This window comes from Pipistrellus hanaki, assembly GCF_964339955.1.
Source record: "Pipistrellus hanaki genome assembly, chromosome: X".
Lineage (NCBI taxonomy): Eukaryota > Metazoa > Chordata > Mammalia > Chiroptera > Vespertilionidae > Pipistrellus > Pipistrellus hanaki.
In genome coordinates, this window is record NC_140524.1 from 39,218,915 (window position 1) to 39,240,702 (window position 21,788).

A 21,788-nucleotide genomic window follows, 5' to 3' on the forward strand; every position below is an offset into this window, starting at 1 on the left:
TTAATGCTTAAAAAAATAAATACCCAGTTATTTAATTTTAAAGAATTATTATAAATTCTCATTAATTCTGATAATTTTTGAGAAGTATGTTAGTTTCTTGTGTCTGCTGTAACAATTTACCACAAACTTGGTGGTTTAAACAACAGAAATTTATTCTCTTACAGTTCTGGGAACCAAACGTCTGAAATGAGTGCTATGGGGCTAAAATAAAGATTTCAGCAGGAGCAGATGCCCTCCATTCCTTGCCTCTTCTGGCTGCATTATTGCAGTGTCTGCTTTCATTCTCACATGGCCCCCTCCTCAATGTGTCTAATATCCTCTCTTTGTCTTCCTCTTATAAGGATACATGTGATGGTATTTAGGGCCCATCTGGTTGGTCCAGGATAATCTCATTGCAAGACTGTCTGCAAAAATTGTACTTTATATACCAACATTCACAGGTTTCAAGAATTAGGACCTGATATCTTTAGGAGCCACAATTCAGCTCAATACAGGAAAATAAGGAGCAAATTTTAATTTTTTTTTTTGTGTGTGTGTATTTGTGTGGGAAAGGTGAAACATCTTTATAATTATCTTTCTCCCAGGTTCTACTTGTCTCATTAGAAGGCAGGTTTAAAGTTGTGAAATGAATCTCTCCATATGGAATAAATTAAGTTTCTCTTTGCATCTTTAGATGAAACCATATTAAATAAAATAGCAATTTTGAATTATTTTTCTTGACTATAATATGTTCCTTATTAGTCATATTATTCTAGTTGCTCTAGTGTACATGTTAATTAAGTGATTTTTAAAATTTCTTTATTGATTAAGGTATTACATATCTGTCCTTATACTCTGATTGCACCCTGCCCCCCCATACCCCCACTCATGCACTCACACCCCTGTTGACTGTGTCTATTGGTTAGGCGTATAGCACGCAAAAAAGTCCTTTGGTTGATTTCTCCACTTTACCTCCCCTACCTTCCTACTGAGGTTTGATGGTCTGATTAATGTTTCTCTGTCTTTGGATGTGTTTTTGTTCATCAATTTATGTTGTTCATTATATTCCATAAATGAGTGAGATCATGTGGTATTTATCTTTCTCTGTCTGGCTTATTTCACTTAGCATTATGCTCTCCAGTTCCATCCATGCTGCTGCAAATGGTAAGAACTCCTTTTGCACTGCAGCGTAGTATTCCATTGTGTAGATGTACCACAGGTTTTTTAATCCACTCATCTGCTGATGGGCACTTAGACTATTTCCAAATCTTAGCTATGGTGAATTGTGCTGCTATGAAAAGAAGGGTACATATGTCCTTTCTGATTGGTGTTTCTGGTTTCTTGGGATATATTCCTAGAAGTGGAACCACTGGGTCAAATGGGAGTTCCATTTTTAGTTTAGTGAGGAAAATCCATACTGTTCTCCACAGTGGCTGCATTCCCACCAGCAGTGCACAAGATTTCCTTTTTCTTCGCATCCTCGCCAGCACGTGTTGTTTGTTGATTTGTTGATGATAGCAATTCTGAAAGGTGTGAGATGGTACTGCATTGTCCATCTCACACCTATCAGAATGGCTATCATTTGATTTGCATCTCTTGGATAATTAGTGACTTTGAGCATGTTTTCAAATGTCTCTTGGCCTTCTTTCTATCTTCTTTTGAAAAGTACTTATTTAGGTCAGTTGCACATTTTTTGATTGGGTTGTTTATCTTCCTTTTGTTAAGTTGTATGAGTTCCCTGTAAATGTTGGAGAGTAAACCCTTATTGGTGATAACATTGGCAAATATGTTCTTCAATTCGGTGAGCTTTCTTGTTGTTTTGTTGATGGTTTCTTTTGCTGTGCAAAAGATTTTTATTGTGTTGTAGTCCCATTTGTTTATTTTCTCTTTACTTTCCATTGCCCTACTAGTGGTATCAGTGAAGAAATTGCTTAGGCATATGTCTCAGATTTTGGTGCCTGTGGATTCCTGTAGTATTTTTATGGTTTCCCATCTTAAGTTTAAGTCCTTTAGACATTTTGAGTTTATTTTTGTTTATGATGTAAGTTGGTCTAGTTTCATTTTTTTTTTGCATGTATCTGTCCAATTTTTCCAACACCATTTATTGAAGAGACTTGATTCCATTGCATGGTCATGCCTCCTTTGTCAAATATTAATTAGGCATAGTGGTTTGGGTTGATTTCTGGGTTCTCCATTCTATTCCATTGATCTATATGTCTGTTCTTGTGCCAGTACCAGGCTGTTTAGAGAACAATGGCTTTGTAATATAGCTTAATGTCTGGTATTGAGATCCCACCTACTTTGTTCTTCTTTCTCAGGATTGCAGCAGCTATTCGGGGTCTTTTTTTTTATTCTAGATGAATTTTTGAAAAGTTTGTTCTAGGTCTGTGAAATATAGGCCATTGGTATTTTAATGGGGAGTGCATTGAATCTATAAATTCCTTTGGGTAGTATGGACATTTTAATGATGTTGATTCTAACAATCCATGAACATGGTATGTTCTCCCATCTGTTAATGTCTTCCTCTATCTCTTTTATCCATGTCCTGTAGTTTTTCGCATATAGGCCTTTTACCTCCTTACTTAAGTTTATTCCTAGGTATCTTAATTTTTTTTGGTCTGATGGTAAATGGGATTGCTTTTTTACTCTTTCTTTCTGTAAGTTCACTATTAGTGTATAGAAATGCAATGAATTTCTTGGCATTAATTTTGTATCCTGATATATTGCCAAACTCATTTATTAAGTTTAATAATTTTTTGATGGAGTCTTTATGGTTTTCTATGTACAGTATCATGTCATCTGCAAATAAGGACAGTTTTACTTCTTCTTTTCCAATTTGGATGCATTTTATTTCTTCTTCATGTCTGATCACAATGGCTAGTACTTCCAGTACTATGTTGAATAGAAGTGGTAAGAGCAGGCATCCCTGTCTTGTTCCTGTTCTTAGGGAAAATGGTTTTAGTTTTTGCCCATTGAGTATGTTGTTGGCTGTGGGTTTGTCATATATGGCTTTTATTAGTATGTTGAGGTATGACCCTTCTATTCCCACCTTACTGAGAGTTTTTATCAAGAAAGGGTATTGTATTTTGTCAAATGCTTTTCTTGCATCAATTGATATGAGCTTGTTAGTGTACCTGATCGTCTAACTCACAAATTTGGTCCTCTGCTTCTTCTAGTCTACTGTTGAAATGTTCCATGGTGTTTTTGATTGTAGCTATATCACTTTTCATTTCTTCCTGATTCTTGTATAAGTTGTTGATTTTCTCATCCATCCGATGTATAAATTCCACGACCATTACTCTGAACTCTTTTTTGGTCATGTTGCATGCTTCAATTGCACTAATTTTCTTTCTTGGCAACTCCTCATATTCTTTCCTCTGTGGATTGTGCCGTCTCCCCATTCTGACTATCACCATAAGGTTCAAGCTTCAATTTGCATGGACCTGGGCAGTGCACGGTGAAAACTTCACACCACCCAAATTTCACTGAAGTGCTCTGACACTAGGACGTGTGGCTGCCGTGGGTTGGTGGGAACCAGGCTTGTGCAGGGTCAGTGTCCCCAGTGTTCAATGTGGTCTCCTGTGTGCACTTAGAATCAGCCGGCACCACACTTGGTATGTGCCAAAAAAAGAGTCCCTTAGTGCATGCCAGTAGTAAGAGTTCCCTGTGTCTGCACCAACAATTGAGCATCAGAGTCTCTGTTGCTTTGTGTGGCCTCACACTGAGAATCAGGGTCCCTGTGTGTTCATGCTCCAAGAATTGGAGTCGCTGGCTCTTAGTGTGAATGCGCTGTGAGTCAGGGATCCCAGGCACACACAGTAAGAAATGGAGTAAAGTCAGTAGTGCTCAGTGCTGCCTCTTGCCTGGAGAATTTGGGTCCCTGTTATCATGGGGGACTGGGTTGGACAATAGCACTGTGGGGTGCCTGCACTGTGAAAATCTGACTTCCATGTGCGCTTGTCCAGAATCAAAGTCAGGTGGCACTGGTTTGGTCACCCGATTGCCTTGCGGGAAGCAGATTCTAGTCTCTCAAATACTAGTAGCAGCGCTGGGGTCCGCATGTGCTCTCTCTACTGAGCCAAACCGGCTAGGGCTTTGCGCACTCTTAAATTTCCCGAAGGAGAGCTGTGTCCCACTCATGCTCTCAAATTCCCTGTAGGGGAGCTGCGTCTCTTGCACGCTCTCAAATTTCCCAAAGGGGCGTTGCAGCTTGGGCGAGGGGAGGGTCTATCAGTTACTATGGCGCTATCCACGAGCCTGCTGGGAGGGAGATAAGTTCTTTGACTCACAGAAATATGCTGCCTGGAAGTCTGGATTCTTGTTGTCTGTTGGTCTGAAGCTGTGGTCGCAGTTCTCTGTCCCCAGTGGCTTCAGGGTCCTGGTTTGTGTCTGAGGCCAGGATCCTAGTCTCAAGCAGCTCTGTTTCTCAAGATGGCATGGTCTCCATGTTTGCAATGGCAGCCCAGAAGTGTCCGCTTTGTGCGCAGGGCTCCGCCTTCTAACACTGCCTGGTTTGGCAGTCTCTTTGAGTACCTGCAGAATCTAACTGTCCCTAGCTCATACACACACACACACACACACACACACACACACACCACACACGTCTAAACTCTTCTTTTATGGGTTCCTCGCTTTCTCACACTCTCGCCCTCCCTACCTTCCTGCTGGTCGCCATCTTGATCTCCTAAGCAATAATTTTTAACTTCCAGGATTCTGAAGTTATAAGAATAAGAGACACAACCCTGAATATAAAATAAAAAACGTAATGACTTATTTTTTCTTCCTTGATGCAACTGCATGATGCTTGGGTTTCTAGAGTAGGTAAGCCCAGATACTGAGAAAATTCTGTTTCAAGTTTAGATTTTGGTTTCTTGTAATTCAGATTATCTTTTTATATAGTTAATAGAGGCCCGTGCACAAAATTTATGCACGGAGGGTGTGAGTCTCTCAGCCCAGCCTACACCCTTTCCAATCTGGGACCCCTCGAGACATGTCTGACTGTCCGGTGTGATCGGGCCTAAATGGGTAGTCAGACATCCCTCTCACAATCCAGGAATGCTGGCTCCCAATTGCTCGCCTGCCTGCCTTCCTGATTGCCTCTAACTGCTTTTGCCTGCCAGCCTGATCATCCTCTAACCACTCCCTTGCCAGCTTGATTGATGTCTAACTGCTTCCCTGCCAGCCTGTTTGCCCCTAACTGCCCTCCCCTGCAGGCCTGGGTCCACCCCAATTGCTTTTCTCTGCAGGACTAGTCGCCCCTAACTTCCTTGTCTGCTGGCCTGGTCACCCATAACTTCCCTCCCTTGCAGGCTTTATCACCCCCCAACTGCCCTCCCTTGCATACCTGGTCCCTCCCATGTACCCTTTCTGCTGGCCTGATTGCCCACAACTTCCCTTCCTCGCAGACCTGGTCCCTCCCAACTGCCCTCCCCTGCTGGCCATCTTGTGTCCACTTGGGGGCAATCATCTTTGACCACGTGGGGGCAGCCACATTGTGTGATGGAATGATGGCCAATTTGCATATTATTCTTTCATTAGATGGGATTAGATAGAATAGAGACTTGGTGCATGGGTGGAGGCAAGCTGGTTTGCCCTGAAGGGTGTCCCATGTCAGGGTGGGGATTCCCTTTGCATATGGGGTGGCCTGGGTGAGGGGCCTATGGTGATTTGAAGGCTGGCCACACCCCCTAGCAACCCAAATGGAGGCCCAAGTGGAAGGTAAATGAATATCTGGGATTTATTTACCTTCTATAAGTGAAACTTTGTAGCCTTGAGTGGAGGCCTAGGCCAGCCAGGGCTGTGGAAAGCTTGACTTCCTCAATCACTGAGGGCAACTCAAGCCTCTGGCTCTCTCTGTGGCTGCAGCCATCTTGGTTGGGCTAATTTGCATATTCACTTCTGATTGGCTGGTGGGTATGGCTTGTGGGTGTAGCAGAGATAAGGCCAATTTGCATATTATTCTTTTATTAAATAGGATTCAGAATCTTACATTAAAGAAAGAAGGATCCAAATTACTTTTCATATTATATAATCATAATTAATGTTTTCTTTTCCTAATTATAAAATTTTGCACTAGGTGAGTATATATATATATATATATATATATATATATATATATATATATATTTATAGACACATACACATATAAATATAAATATGTTAATGCATGTATATTAATGTCCTGAGTAGGAAATTTACTACAATGCTAAGTAAATAGTACTATAACCCTCAGAGTGAGAAAGTTGATAACTAATAGGAGGCTGTTCTTTTGATGGCAGACCAGAAACTAAATGAGGCACAGTAGCTAAGCTACAGTGTGGATGTTATTTCTGACAGAGGTAAATAATTATGTTATGTTTTTAACTAAATAAGTGTAATAAGCTAGTATAAGCAAAGTATATTTCTGTGATAAGGTAGCTAGCTAATGTGACAATTGTGTAAGCAGTGGTTTTCAACAGGTGTAGGAGAGTTTTCACCCCAGGAGACTTCTTTTGGCTTACATGACTAAAGGGTGTTACTGGCAACTAGTAGGTAGATGCTGGAGTTGCTGCTAAATATCCTACAATGCACCGGATAGCCCTACACTACAAATAGTGATACAGCCCAAAAGGTCAACACTGCTTTGTTTGAGAAACTCCTTTAGGGTGTTTGTTTTTTGTTTTTACCTGCCACATGATAGCCTAAATATTTTTCAAAATTTCATTTAACAAATAAACGTTTGATAGAGATGTAATAGTTATAATAATTTTATGATTTTATTTTTGTGAAAACGTTAACGAATGGAAGTATATTTGTGTGTATTTGGAATAATTTAGGAGAGGAAAGAATCAAGGATGAATGCAAAGTTTCTAGCTTGAGAAACTCATCAGGATGTTGGTGACATTATTTGAAATGAGGAAAACAGATCTGTGGAACAAAATCTTCAGTTCAGATTTTATACTTGTAAAATTTGAGGTACCTAAGAGATATCAAGAGGAAGTCCTAAAGATCAGAATATAGGTGTTCAGACATATCTTTAAATTGAAATTTGTCAGTATATGAATAAATTGGTACTGAGATTGGAGGAAATCACCCACCAGAATGTATATCTTCTTTTAAAGTATATTTTTATTGATTTCTGAAAGGTAGGGAGAGGGAAAGAGAGATAGAAACATTAATAATGATAGAGAATCATTGATCGGCTGCCTCCTGTACACCCCTTACTAGGGATCGAGCCCTCAACCTGGATACGTACCCTGACTAGAATAGTATCATGACCTCCTGGTTCATAGGTCGATGCTCAACCACTGAGGCATGCTGGCCAGTCATCTTAAGAAGTAAAGAGTACCTTATAGCACAGTGCTTAGGAACAACAACATTCACAGTATGAGTAGAGGAGAATCTAGCAAAAGACTGAGATAAAATAGGATGTGATCCATAAGTGTAATTTTCCAAGCCAAGGGAAAAGAAATGTTTTTAGGTGAATGAGTGGTTATTGATATGGAGGCTGTTGTTGACTTTGGTCATACCCATGAGAGTGACTAGAAACCAAATTACAGTGGGTTGTGAATTCATTGTTAAGTAATTTAGTTGTGTTGTATATTTATGTCATTTTGGCTGGGAAGGCCTTCAAGGTTATAGTGAATAATGTTTTATAATACATTAAATAGTTGCTTGGATTCTAAGTGATTCAGCAAGTATGAAAATAGTTCTGTATTTCCACAGATAAAGGTGTATTTTTGACAATAAAACATTACTTTTGTTTTTCAGACCTTTCAAGAAATCGTTTTGCAGAAATTCCTTCTGATATCTGGTTATTTGCACCTCTTGAAACATTAAATTTATATCATAATTGCATTAAAACCATTCCTGAAGCCATTAAAAACCTGCAGATGTTAACGTACCTTAACATTAGGTAAGGAAGTAATTTTGGGGGTAAATTTTGTTTTTATCATAGTTTTAATCATTTTAGTAGCAAAGGAATGTGTTTGGTTTGGCTATGTAGACTATATTTATCTCAGTAGTATCTTATTTGTATTTTTTATATGTCCACACTATTGTATAGGCCTTTAGTATTGTTTTTGAGAACAATGCTTCTCAAACTAATGTGCATGGGAATCACCTGGGGATTAAAACAGAATTCTGATTTTATAGGTCTGCAGTGGGACCTGCATTTCTAACAAGCCACTTGGTAATGCCCATGCCTGCTGGTCCTTAAGTCACTTTGAATAGCAAGACGTTACATTAGAAATATTTTACTGAAATCGTACCACCACAATACTGATTTATTTATATGCTTCCTCAGTTAAATAAAGAGTCCTTGTGATATTTTTCACACTCCTGTGACTTTCTGGTGCTACTTCAAGGATCGATAGATTGGGATGGGAATGGTGGAACATTAGGTGGTGGATGACAGTTGATGTTAATATCGAATAAGTGTTTACTGTGTGCCAGGCAGTGTTACAATTACTTCACACATATTACCTCTTGTTCACAACAGTCTTTTGAGATATGTACTTTTATTAACTTTGTAGTTTCATTATTACAGATGAGGAAACTGAAGCACAGAGAAGTTAATTATTTGCCCAAAGTTCTGTATGGGGTGTTTCCCAGAAAATGTATAAAAATACTTTGAATATTTATTAAGGCAGCGTTTTTTTAAATACTTTTTATTTTCGCCCTAGCTGGTTTGGCTCAGTAGCTAGAGCGTCAGCCTGTGGACTGAAGGGTCCTGGGTTAGATTCCAGTCAAGGGCACAAGCCCGGGTTGTGGGCTTGATCCCCAATAGGGGGCATGCAGGAGGCAGCCGATCAATGATTCTCTCTCATCATTGATGTTCCTATCTCTCTCTTCTTTCCTTTCTGAAATCAATAAAAATATATTTTTAAAAATCAGTAAAAAATGAAATACATTTTCAAGTGAGATATTTGATATTGATATTTCTTTGCAGACTTAACCAATTGGAATTAATAATTATTCAAAGAACATATACATTTTGGGGACACACACACACAGTGTGTCCCCCAAAATGTATAGTACGTACTTTGAATAATTATTAATATATATACCACTCAATGTATATCCTATATAATAACAGTCTAATATGCAAATTGTCCCATCGACCAGGAGTTTACCAGCAGGCAGGCCAGCCAACCGCCCATGTATCCTCCCCATGGCCAGGCTGGCCGGACCCCACCTATGCACATATTCATGCACCAGGCCTCTAATATATATATATGTGTGTGTGTGTGTGTGTGTGTGTGTGTGTGTGTGTGTGTGTGTATATATATATATATATATATATATATATATATATATATACACACACACACATACTGAGTGGCCAGATTAATATGCATTCAGAGATCATAATAACCTGGTCACTCAGTGTCTATATTATGGTAGAGCCAAGATTATAATAAAGTAATATGGCTCTAGAAATCTCATTCTTCAGCTATTACCCTATATTTATAACAGAGTGAACATTTAATAAGAGTAAGAAAAAGAATGCCCTGTTAAATGAGTGACATTGAATGGAAACTGGTGTATTGTGACAATTTTAGAATAGTTTTCTTATTTTTCTTTTTTATTGAGTTGTAAGGGATAATTTATTTCCCTTTGTTAGTGAAGTTCATTGTTTAAATTCCCATATAGGAAAGTAGTAAATGTAATTAATATATAAAAACAATAATGCTCCATTCTTGCTGTGAATGTCTCCCCCACTAATGTCACCTGGCTGTACATACTATTTTAACTGAAACTACTTAACATCTTAAAATACATGAGAGAGATTTTTTCCATAGATGTCAGTCATTTGGGTGCTCCTTTCCTTGACCTGGCTTGGGAAAGGTTTGAGGAAAGTGAGGAAAGTTTGTCTTTGTTTCATTTTGTTCTTTTGTGGAAAAAAATGATTTGTCCAAAATTGAAGTACATTTCTATAGTAACACCTATGGTGTATCTTAGAATACAGGCATGCCTCAGAGATATTGTGGGTTCAGTTCCAGATCACCATATTAAAGTAGATATCTCAATAAATTGAGTCATAATCTTTTTGCTGGTGGAGGGTTTTGCCTTCATTTGTAGAAAATGCAACACCTCTGAGGTGCAGTAACCCTAAGCACAATCAAACGAGGTATGCCTGTAATTTTATTAAACTCTCTGATATTTCTCATTTTGATCTATAAAAGTTAACTTCTGATTTTTGTTTACAGTCACAGACATTTTGAACAAGCTCTATTGAAGTAACATTTGTTCTAGTGACTGACTTTATTTGACTGTTTCTAAAACATGTGGCAAAAAAAAGTAAAGATTAATGACTTACTATTCATGTATTATATAAAGAAATAAATTCTGGAGAAAGCTTACTGTGCTAATTCAATGAACCTGGTTCTTAAGAGAAGCAAATAAGTCAGTTTTTAAGTATTTTTTTTAATCTGAGGGAGATTAGAATATTTGTGTATGTGACATTATTTTTTTCTATTTATTTTTTATTTTGGTGAAAATATCTTTGAGAAACGTATAAGATGATTTTTAAGCTTCTCCCCTCCCCTACCCCTTCCTGTATACTACCTCCTTTTTAAGTAGAATCATGCAGGAAGATCCTTGTGTGCTTCATCCTAAAAGTGTCAAGAGTTGTGACAGGCCCCTAGCATATTTGACATTCCAGCAGCCTGGCCAGCATTCCTGTTCTAGTAACATAGTCTTTTTTTTTTTTTTTTTTTTTTTTTTTTTTTTTTTAAATTCTATGCCAAGTCTAAAGCCAGTCTAGTGTTTCTGGATGTCCTCTGCAGGCATAAAGTGGGGTGAAAATTTTTGAAATCCTCTGTTAGGGGTAACACTGGGCTTTTGTTGTGTACAATACACAAAATGGTAGGTACATACAAGTCTATAAATATCACTTTGAAAAACAGGAAAAATAATAGCTCATTGCTTATGAATGCTCGGTATAATATGTAAATGTAATGGTACACTTTATATATCAATAGTTTGGTAATAGGATTGTCTTAGTCCGTTTGGGCTGCTTTAACAGAATACCATCAACTGAGTGGCTTATAAAACAACAGAAATTTTTCACAGTTCTGGAGGCTGAGAAGTTCAAAATCAAGGCGCCAGCAAATTTAGTGTCTGGTGAGGACCTACATCCTGGTTCATAGATGGCCACCTTCTAGCTGTGTCCTTACATGATAGCAGGGGTTAGGGAGCTCTCAGGGGCTTCTTTTATAAGGGTATTGAAACCATTCATGAGGGCTCTGCCCTCATTACTTAATCACTTCCCAAAGACCTCAACTAATATCATCACCTTGGGGATTAGGTTTCAACGCTGTAATTCCAGGGGAGGGTGAAGCACAGTCTATAGTGGGGAATCATTTAGATCAGTCTGTATTGGTGTATAAATTTGACCACAGTAGTCTGAGGGTGAGGATCCCAGGGCCAGATAGCCTGGATATGAATGCTGGTTTTCCCACTTACCAGCTGTGTGACTTTGAGGAGTTTAATCTCTATTTATTTATTTATTTATTTATTTATTTATTTTACTATTTCATCACCTGTAAAATAGGCATCATGATAGTATTTATCTTTCTAAAGTAGATTGTTGTGAGTGTTAGTTAATTCTTGTGAGGTGTTCTGAATATGGCCTGGCACATAGAAAACACTCAATAAATGTTAATTGTTGTTATATTTAAGTACTACAGAGATAAAAATGTATCAACTTTGAGCTGTGATAAAGGTGCTAGTAGGCTGTTCTACCATAAACTCATAGGACAAAGAAATTATTACATGTTTACGAAGATATAATCCTATTAATTCTTTCATAAATTTAAACATAGTACATGCAAACTCATCCTCGGAGCCTTACCCTAGTTAAAGGCATGGAGCTATTGATTATAGTGAAGTTATAGTAGAGAGCAAGGTTCTGGCATTCTTCAACTCAGAAGAATGATTTTGGGTTTTGAGTACTGGTGGTGTATAATAATGTCTCTAAAAATTAGTACCTATCTTGTGGGGTTAATGTGAGGATTAAATGAAATAGTGCATATAAAGATTTTAGTCTGATACAAACTAAGCATTCATTAAATGATAGTTATTATTTAGTCAAAGCTGCTTATTTACTTTTGAAGTGATTTGTTCTTTTTTAGCATAATGTGTCAGGTTTCAGACATACTGCTAATAATAAGAATTTCTTATTCTTTTCAGTCGAAATCTTTTATCAACATTGCCAAAATACTTATTTGACCTTCCTCTTAAAGTTTTGGTCATCAGTAATAATAAACTGGTATCCATTCCAGAAGAAATTGGGAAGTTAAAAGATTTAATGGAATTGGTGAGTAAAACAATTGTATTGATTGTATATAATATGCATAATACATGCCTTTATATTTTGGAATACTATGCATTTCTTTATGTAATTTCACTGCAATTTTAAAGAGAAGAATACCTTGATATGTGCCTAAGTTCACTTTAGGAAAATTTCTAAATACTATTGCTTATCTGATTTTTGCTCACAGCCAATAAAAGCCTGATTTATTCCTTAGTCCTCATTAGAGGCTTGCTTCTCCTAAGAAATGCTTTTCAAACGAATAAGCATTTGCTACTCATTTTGTAGAAAGTAAAGGTCTTACCAATAAAAAATACAAGGATTTTTTTTTTAAGGTATTGCAGGCCTGCTATGAGAGCTTCAGAGAAAGAGGATAAACAATAGGATGAACAAAACTCATGTGATTTTATAACAGTTTTTGGGACCAAGATAAATGGAAAGAGGCCATTATATACAATTGATTGTAGATATAGGAATAATTTAAAGGACATTGAACTCTGAGAGGAAACATAGTCAGATATTCATGGCATTGAGCTAATTTTCACATTTCTTTTTTTTTTAAATACATTTTATTGATTTTGTACAGAGAGGAAGGGAAAGAGATAGAGAGTTAGAAACATCAATGAGAGAGAGTCATCAACCAGCTGCCTCTTGCACCAACCCCCCCCCCCCCCCCCCGCCACTGGGGATATGCCCGCAACCAAGGTACATGCCCTTGACCGGAATCGAACCCGGGTCCCTTCAGTCCCCAAGTCAACGCTCTATCCATTGAGCCAAACCGGTTTCGGCTAATTTTCACATTTCTATTACTTCCAGTTCATACAGTATACTATGCTGTTTACTTTTATCTTGTTTTACCTCGAGTAATGCTTTTCTAATACATAGATATTTTAAAAGTATTCTTAAGTGTGGCTTTATTATGTGTGAGTGGCCAAAAATTTTTTTGAGGAACTTATTTACAATTTTAAAATGGGAAATTAATATGCTAATAGAATGTAATGAACAGAAATATCTTTTATTCATTAAGGAATACATGCATGTGCAATTATTGCACAAGGAAACTTCCTTGAACTTAGTCTTGCTATGTTTTAGAACCAGATAATTTTAAGGTTGTAAAAGATCTTATAAGTGATCAGATATAAGCACTTCCTAACGCAGGAATCCCTAACACTCTAGCTGGATATGTTCAATGATGGAAAATTTGTGCGTGTGTGTGTGTGTGTGTGTGTGTGTGTGTGTGTGTGTGTGTCTGAGGCAGTCCTTATTCTCTTTTGCAAAACTATTTGTTATCCTTTTTATTTTGCACTAAAATCCATGCCTCTATCACTTTTATCTACTGGTCCTGGGACTACCTTGTGAAGAAGTATAGATCATAACAGCCTCACTTCCCTTCTGATGTTTGTAATCTTTCGTGTGTCTACTCTCCATTTTTCCAAACTCTAAGGCCTGTTTGTCTGTAGCTTAAACATCATTATTACTTTTATTCCTTTCTATATTTCTGTTCTTTATTACTTTTTATTTTTAACTATTTCTGTCTCGAGAAAGTGTTCTTTTTTATTAAGGTCTCTTTTAATGTTATACATACAATGAACAGAAGAGTTCAGATGTTGATCTAACAAATTTATAATGAAAGAGAACCATTACTTTCTTTGACCTGGACACTTAATATTTTGAAAGATTTTATACATGTTATACTTTTAGATTCCATGACTCTACTGTTTATTTTTCTTTTTTCATTCAATTTTTGGACTTGTGTTCTAAATTATATGACATGAGACAGTTTGGGGATAAGTGAAATTTCAAAAATATTTAGACTTTTTAGATTTTTTTAAAAAAAATATCTTTATTGTTGAATGTATTATAGATGTCTCCCCCTTTCTCCCCATTGACCCTTCTCCACCCTGTTACTCCCTCTGACCTTCACCGCACTATTGTCTGTGTTCATGGGTTATGCATACTAGTATTGCATATAAATTCTTTGGTTAATCTCTTCCCACCTCCCCTCCTTCTATCTGAGATTAGCCAGTCTGTTCCATCCTTCCATGTCTCTGGAACTATATATTATAGTATATTTATTTAAAGAGAATATTTGTTACCAGAATCCCATTGATTTTCTTTGGGTCTGCCTGCCTGTGTTCACTGGCCCAAAGAAATGCATAAGCAGGAGTTTGAAGTATACATAGAGAAAATGATGTAATAATTTAATAATAATTGTCTCTCCAATACGGAGACAGAGCACTTTAGCTCTAAATGAAACAACTCCATGATGGCATGTATGTTACAGATTATATAGGGATAAATCACAAGGTACTGTGGGTTGGGGGTTCGGGATCATGCTGGGAGCTGATTGGTCAGAAGTGAGGTAAGGGTAATCATTTTTTTTAGGCCTTAAGGACAGCTCTGACGTCTTTTCTAACCTTCCTTTGTTTAGTCTCATGGAAAAGTAGCCAAGGGATCATTCTGCTTTAGGGCTCAACAACTGAAACATAGCTTAGGTCAAGATATTATCTTTAGTCAGCTAGAGGTCCAGACCTTGTGACCAAAAGTCAGGTCTGGACTACTATCTTCTTCTGCTTTGGAGGTTGCTGATTATCTGGGGGAAAGGCTAGTTCTCTTTTGGGGTATATATAGAAAGAAGGATATGATTTCTAGAGCTAGAATTTATAACTAAATTTAATCAAAGTCATCTTTTAAAATATAAAATATTATTTTACTAGGTATTATAAAATTATTGTGCTATAACTTTTGAAGTCAGTAACAGTGGCTATATAGCATTAGGATGGCTAATTGACAATTATAAATCACATAGTGAATTTGTGATTACCTGTCATTAGAATATTTTCTTATGACACTATTCCACAAGAATATAGTGGCCAATTACAGTTGAATTCTATCATTAGAAGCCTAAGAAATACTCTAAGACCTCCAATCCCCAGAAGAGTATTTTGTAGAGTATCCATTGGTTGAGTGAGTCAGTTTCATGTGCTTAGTTTTATTTGTTCTGGGAAATCTATCAAATTGCTATAGATTTTTTATAACAAAATCTTCAGTGTTGGACACCTTTGGAAGAAAGTAATAGTATTTACTTTAAAGGACATTTTCCCAAACTTTTATTATTTGTCATTTGGATAATAGTCTATTCTCAACACAGCCTCTAAGTGGTCCTGTCGAAACGTAAGTCAGGTCAAGTCATACCTCTGTTTAAAAGTTTCTGGTTCCTGCCTATATTTCTCTGAGTAAAAGCCAAAGTTGTGCCCCTCTCCTCCATCGTCTTCCCCTTGTGCATTTTCCTCTAGTTACACTGGATTTCTTGCTGTTCTTAGTAGGTCAGGCATGCTTTGCTTAAGAGCCTTTCCATTTATTGTTCCTTCTGTCTGGAATATGTTTTTTATATTAATTTTATTTTTATTGGTTTCAGGTGTACAGCTTTGTGGTTAGACAATATTTTTCAGTACCCCCAACTGGCATCATACATAGTTATCACAGTATTATTGACTAAGAATAGTCTTTTCTTATATTTTTGTATGGATCACACTTTCAGCTCTGACAACACTGCTCAAATAATAGCTTCTCCATGAGACAATTTAAATTGCTAATATCACACTCTACTATCACTAGCACACTGCCATTTGCCTTTACCCTGCTGTTTGTTTTTTTTAAAGCACTTATCTTCTAGCATATTATATAATCTCCCCATTGCTAGAATACAAGCTCCATAACAAGCTGTGAGGGCAGGAATTTTTGTTTGCTTTATTCTTTGATGTGACCTGTGGATGTGGGGGAGAAGAAACTTTCCTCTACCCACAAGGTTCTTCTGGTGTGCCTAATAATCAAATAGACATGAGACAGATTACCAAGAGAAAACGACCAAATTTAATACACACAAATGTATTGGGATTCCATATACATGAGAGAGTCAGAGGCCCATATTTAGGAGAGTTTCAGAGACAGAAAGGGAACATTGGTAGGTATATATGACATTCTGAGCAATGGATGAGTTAATGTACCCGGGAGCTTCAGAAAGTCACTGCAGAGAGAGCCCATGTTCAGTGATTAGTAGTTTGTCTTGCCATGTAGATTGATAAAAAGACATTTCTGATAACTCTTACCATGGGCCAGGCTCCTAATTTAAATTCTAGATACTTTAGGAGGGGGAAAAGGAACAGTAGTTTCTCTTGAGCTCGCATGGTCTCTGTTGCCTTCAGCTCAAAATAATCCACATATCACTGAGGCACGTTGGGGGTGGTTCCTTCTGAATTTCCGTAGTCCCTAGCAACTAGATTAGTGCCTAGCAAATAGTTGGTATTTGATAAATATTCATTGTCGAATAAAGATGCCTTTGAAAAAAATATGTAAGACACTTTTTACTAATAATCTTTAGGTTAGATGATTAGATATTCTTTAATATTCCTTTGGATTTACCTTCCTTCCATTTTTACTTTAGATAAGAATGAATATATCTTTCATTCCTTTCCCTCCAAACTAATATAATTTCCAGTGAAAGTTGGAAATTAGGGGCAGTTGTGGTAGAATATGAATTTCATTTGTAGTGTGTCTGGAATGAGTGCTGAGATCTTGTTGCAGATGTTTTTCCTCTTTTTGTTGATGTGGTAATAAGAAAGGGGAGGGAGAGGAGAGCATAATTAACTTGTTATTTATCCTCTTTTTATGGAAATGTGGTATTGTTTATCTTTAAATCAGGGCTTGCATTTTAATTGAACCCTGAGACATTTCCTACTCAGATTTCCTAGATTGTCTTTGGGTTGTGAGCCATAAACTTTGTGTTTGTAATTCCTCATATTATGTATCCTTTTGAGAAAAGACTTAGTTAAATCAATCCTGGCCATAGACATTAGTTCTTTAGCTCACATGTGTAAATCCTTGACTTCCTCTGCTTCTGCCCAACCAAGCATCTCAAAACAACTATAATTGACAGATTATCACAATAGTTGATAATTGTCTTTTATTTACCTCTGAATTAAGAACACTTGGATCACCCTTACTTCTGGTTTTAATGTGTACTAAATTATAACCTCAAATTTTTGCACAAAAAATTCATGTTAAGTATACTAGGTTGACATCATGATGTAATATAAATAGAAATCTACCAGATACAGTGGTGCCTCGCATAACGAACGCCTCGCACAGCGAACTTTGGACAGGTTTTTCATGAAACCATCGGCCAAAAAGCAGAAAATGGATGAAGATGTGCAAGATTCGGTAGACTCTACTTAGTCTGTCTTAAAATTAAAAAAATGTGTGTTTTTTTTAAAAAAAAAATTTGTTTTTAGATGTATCTAAATAAAAATATGTCATCTTAGCATATTTTTTTATGTCATCTTAGCATATTTTATGCTACAGAACGAATTATTTTTTTTAACATGTATTGTTATGGGAAAACGCGTTTCACATAACGAACTTTTCGCATAACAAGCTTGCTCCTGGAACGAATTAAGTTCGTTGTGTGAGGCACCGCTGTAATCCATCTTTAGAAAAACAACATTAAATATAACTTTTGCAACAATACAGTAGATGATGCAGAGTATCAAATCAGCTATTTGGAAAATAATGAAGCAGAAAACACCCAACCAGAACACCAAAAACAAAAAAGAATCCAAGAAAATGAACAAAGTGAAAGGAGCCTCAGGGAAAACTTCAACTGTGCCAACATTTGCAACTTGGGAATGCTGGAAGGAGAAGAGAGAGAATAAAGAATTGAAAACTTACTTGAAAAAGTAATGGAAAACTCTAACCTGGTGAAGGAAAGAGATGGTACAAATCCAGGAAGTATAGAGTCCCAAACAAGATGAACCCAAAGAGGCCCACTCCAAGACACATTATAATTAAAATGCCAAAGGTTAAAGACAAAGAGAAAATTTTAAAAGCAGCAAGAGAAAAACAGTTACCTACAAGGGAGCCACCCTTAAGACTGTCAGCTGATTTCTCAACAGAAACTTTGCAGGTCAGGAGGGATTGGCAAAAAATTTTCAAAGTGATGAAAAGCATAAAGATTACTCTACCCAGCAAAGCTTTTGTTTAGAATTGAAGGACAGATAAAGAGCTTGTCCCAAACAAGAAAAAGCTAAAGGAGTTCGTCATCAACAAACCAGTATTACAAGAAATGTTGAAGGGTTTCTTTAAGAAGAAGAGAAAATGATAAAAAATATAAATAATAAAATGGCAATAAGTACATATCTATCAACAATTACTTTAAATGCAAAGGTATTAAATATTCTAATCAAAAGACACATTGGCTGAGTGGATAATAAAGCTATATATATATGCACACATATGTATTTTATATATATGCACACACACTATTTTTATAAGTGACTCACTTCAGATCAAAAGACCCACATAGATTGAAAATAAAGAGACAGAAAAAGATATTTCGCAAAAATGGATACTATAATAAAAATGCTGAGGTGGCAATATTTATACCAGACAAAATAGATTTGAGAACAAAAGCTATAATAAGAGACTAAGAAGGACCCAGCAATTCCACTTCTGGATATTTACCCAAGAAACCCAAAATGCTAAATCAAAAGACATATATACATCCATATGATTATTGCAGCGTTATTTACAATAGCCAAGACATGGGAGCAACCTAAGTGTCCATCAATAGATGAATGGATAAAGAAGTGGAATATGACTCAGCCATAAAAAAGAATGAAATCTTACCATCTGCAACAACATGGATGGATCTAGAAGGTATTGTGTTGAGTGGAATAAGTTAGAGAAAGATGAATGCAAGACGATTTTTTATGTGGAAACTAAAAAACAAAACAAACAAACAAGATTAACTGAACCAGAGAACATTTCTATGGTTGTCAGATGGGAGGGATTGGGGGATGGGTGAAAAAGGTGAAGGGATTTAGAAGTACAAATTGGTAGTTACAAAATAGTCACTGAGATGTAAAGTACAACCTAAGGAATATTGTCAATAATATTGTGATAACTAGGTATGTTATGGAATATAAAATTGGTGATGAAGAGACAGTTGGACAGTCAGATTTCAGGAAAAGCCTTTATTCAAAGCTGCACTGCTGGTTTAGGGGACTCTAAGATCCAGATCCTAAACCCCATAGACTAGGGGTGTCGAACTCAATCAGAGAAGGGGCCAAAATCTAAAATCCAGCCTAAATCGCGGGCCGAATGGTTTACTGAACAGTCATAAACTGACAATGTCATAAACTGACAGCGGAGTGCAGTGATGACAGCGCGGTGCGGGCCACATTGCAAGGCCTGGCGGGCTGGATTTGGCCCGCAGGCCTTGTGTTTGACACATGTGCCATAGACAATGAGATTTTCTCTTTATGTATTTCTGAGTTTCTTTGTTTCCTAACTACCAAGCTTCTGTAGTGGACTCTCACAGCCTCCACCATCCCCCTCTCGAAAGTCAGTTAGAATGGTTAACTTAGATTGTATCTCATGTCCATTCTGGATGGCACTAGTGATTTCCCTCTAGTTAAGCTGTTGATGTCAGATGGTACTAGATTTATCGGGGTGATCACTTCGCAAGTTATATAAATGCCTAATCATGGGGTTGTACACCTGAAACCAATATAATATTTTATGTCAACTGTAATTTAAAAATTAAAAAAAAAATTTTTAAAAGGTAATTTTTTAAGTTATCAGTCATGCACTTTAATTTAAGAATTGAAATATATCTGTTTTTCCCCCAGTTAGTTTGTTATAATTTTATTTTCTTATTTTCCTTAGGATATTAGCTGCAATGAGATTCAGGTTCTTCCCCAACAAATGGGAAAATTACATTCACTTAGAGAGCTCAATATAAGAAGAAATAATCTTCATGCATTGCCGGATGGTAAGATCTCACTGTTTTTTACTGACATGAATAAAAGAGCAACTATGTAAAACTTAATTTAATTCTTTTTCATTTCTGAACAGAATTAGGAGATCTTCCCTTAGTCAAGCTGGATTTCTCTTGCAATAAAGTGACCGAGATTCCTGTTTGTTACAGGAAGCTGCATAATTTACAAGTAATAATTTTGGATAACAATCCATTGCAAGTACCACCAGCGCAGGTTTGTAATAAAAATCTGTTACTTGTTTCTTCTCTTTTTATTCAGAATTATATTTGTTACTGGTAAATTGAAAAAGCATCAGATGTAAAAGTTAATATGTTGTTGAGTTATTATTCTCTAAGGGAGTTTTTCTGAGAAGTGGAAGGGGGGAAAAGATTTTCCTTCTACCCTTCTAAGTGGCTTTTTTGGTAGGAGTTTTATCTTAACTTCTGGAGAATAGGATTTGAAAACTCAGCCATAAACATTTTGCTTGTGAACTGATAATTTTGATTGTGAATGTTATTTCAAAAGGATAGACTATGCAGTCTTTCTACGTCTATCCCACTCAGCTATATATCTACTTGAAACTTGTGTGAGTGATAGAAGCATTTTCTTAGCATTGATAGATAGAATCATAACAGAAAGAACACTATACACATGTAAATGTATTAATTTAGACTTAGCTTGAGGATTAAATCCATGTGGAGTCCACTAAAATTATATTAAAGGAATACACTAAGCTATAAGCCTACAAAGACAAAGAATGAAAGAGAGACACAGCAGGGGAGAGATGGCAACAGAATTTTGGAGAATGGAAAATATATGGAATAGTGGTAACTAAGGTCTCTAATTATTACTGCACAAGAGTATCTGGCTGAGGACGCACATGGCAGTAAAACTTCAGCCTGCCCTCTACTTCCAAGCTATGTGCTATGGCAGTGTTGCATACATCCAAAAGAAGGGGTGGTTGCCCTTTTCCTTCTACAAAGGTACATTCCACTCATTCCAAAGGAGGTGCCTTTTCTAATTCAGATCAAGTCTGACAGGAGTCCTGGTAGTAGCTGCCTGAGCATGATAAAGAAAGCTGAAACTGATGTCTGCTATGAGAGAAGGCAACAAGAAATAAATTGATTTACTGTGTTAAACCTGGGGATTATGGGTATTTTTGTTGTTGATTATTGAAGGAAACATGTAGCTCTGAATATAGGGATGAAAAACTGAAAACTCAAAAGTCTGTAGAATGTTTAAGGCACTGCTGTTCAGTAGAAGTTTCTGAATGAAGGTGTGGAAGGGGGAAAATACTTTCCTTCTACCCTTCTAAGTTATTCTGTCTGGTCTAATAATCAAATTTACATGAGACAGATTAATGGGAGAAAATAGGCAAATTTATTATGGATGTACATGTGTGGGGTAAGAATATGGGATCCCAGGACAAATCCTGCAGTTGATGCTTATATGCCCTCTTTGGGAGTCAGGAGGGGGGAGGGTAGTAGTTTGGAGTTCAAAGGGAAGGTAGGCAATTCACAGGTAGATAAGAAGGAACAAAGATTTGGTAAACAAATTTTTTCCAGGCTACCCAGACATAGAATGGGTCCAACAAACAAATTTTGCAGGTTTCTTTCTGCCAAATTTAAGTCATATTATGCTAAGGTGATCTCCCTTTCTGGAGCAGGTTTTTCCAACTGATTTTCTTTTTTTTTTAA

The 21,788-nt window shown here is 36.8% G+C and overlaps 1 protein-coding gene across 4 annotated transcripts in view; it reads left to right on the forward strand.

Annotated features, from left to right (window-relative positions):
* LRCH2 (leucine rich repeats and calponin homology domain containing 2) overlaps positions 1–21,788 on the forward strand; it is a 123,240-nt gene that overhangs the window by 29,599 nt on the left and 71,853 nt on the right. For all 4 annotated transcript variants that reach the window (XM_084870283.1, XM_084870282.1, XM_084870281.1 and 1 more), the window contains exons 2-5: positions 7,729–7,873; positions 12,154–12,280; positions 20,000–20,105; positions 20,189–20,325. In XM_084870283.1, coding sequence (XP_084726409.1) covers positions 7,729–7,873; positions 12,154–12,280; positions 20,000–20,105; positions 20,189–20,325 — 515 coding nt within the window. The remainder of the gene's footprint in view (positions 1–7,728; positions 7,874–12,153; positions 12,281–19,999; positions 20,106–20,188; positions 20,326–21,788) is intronic.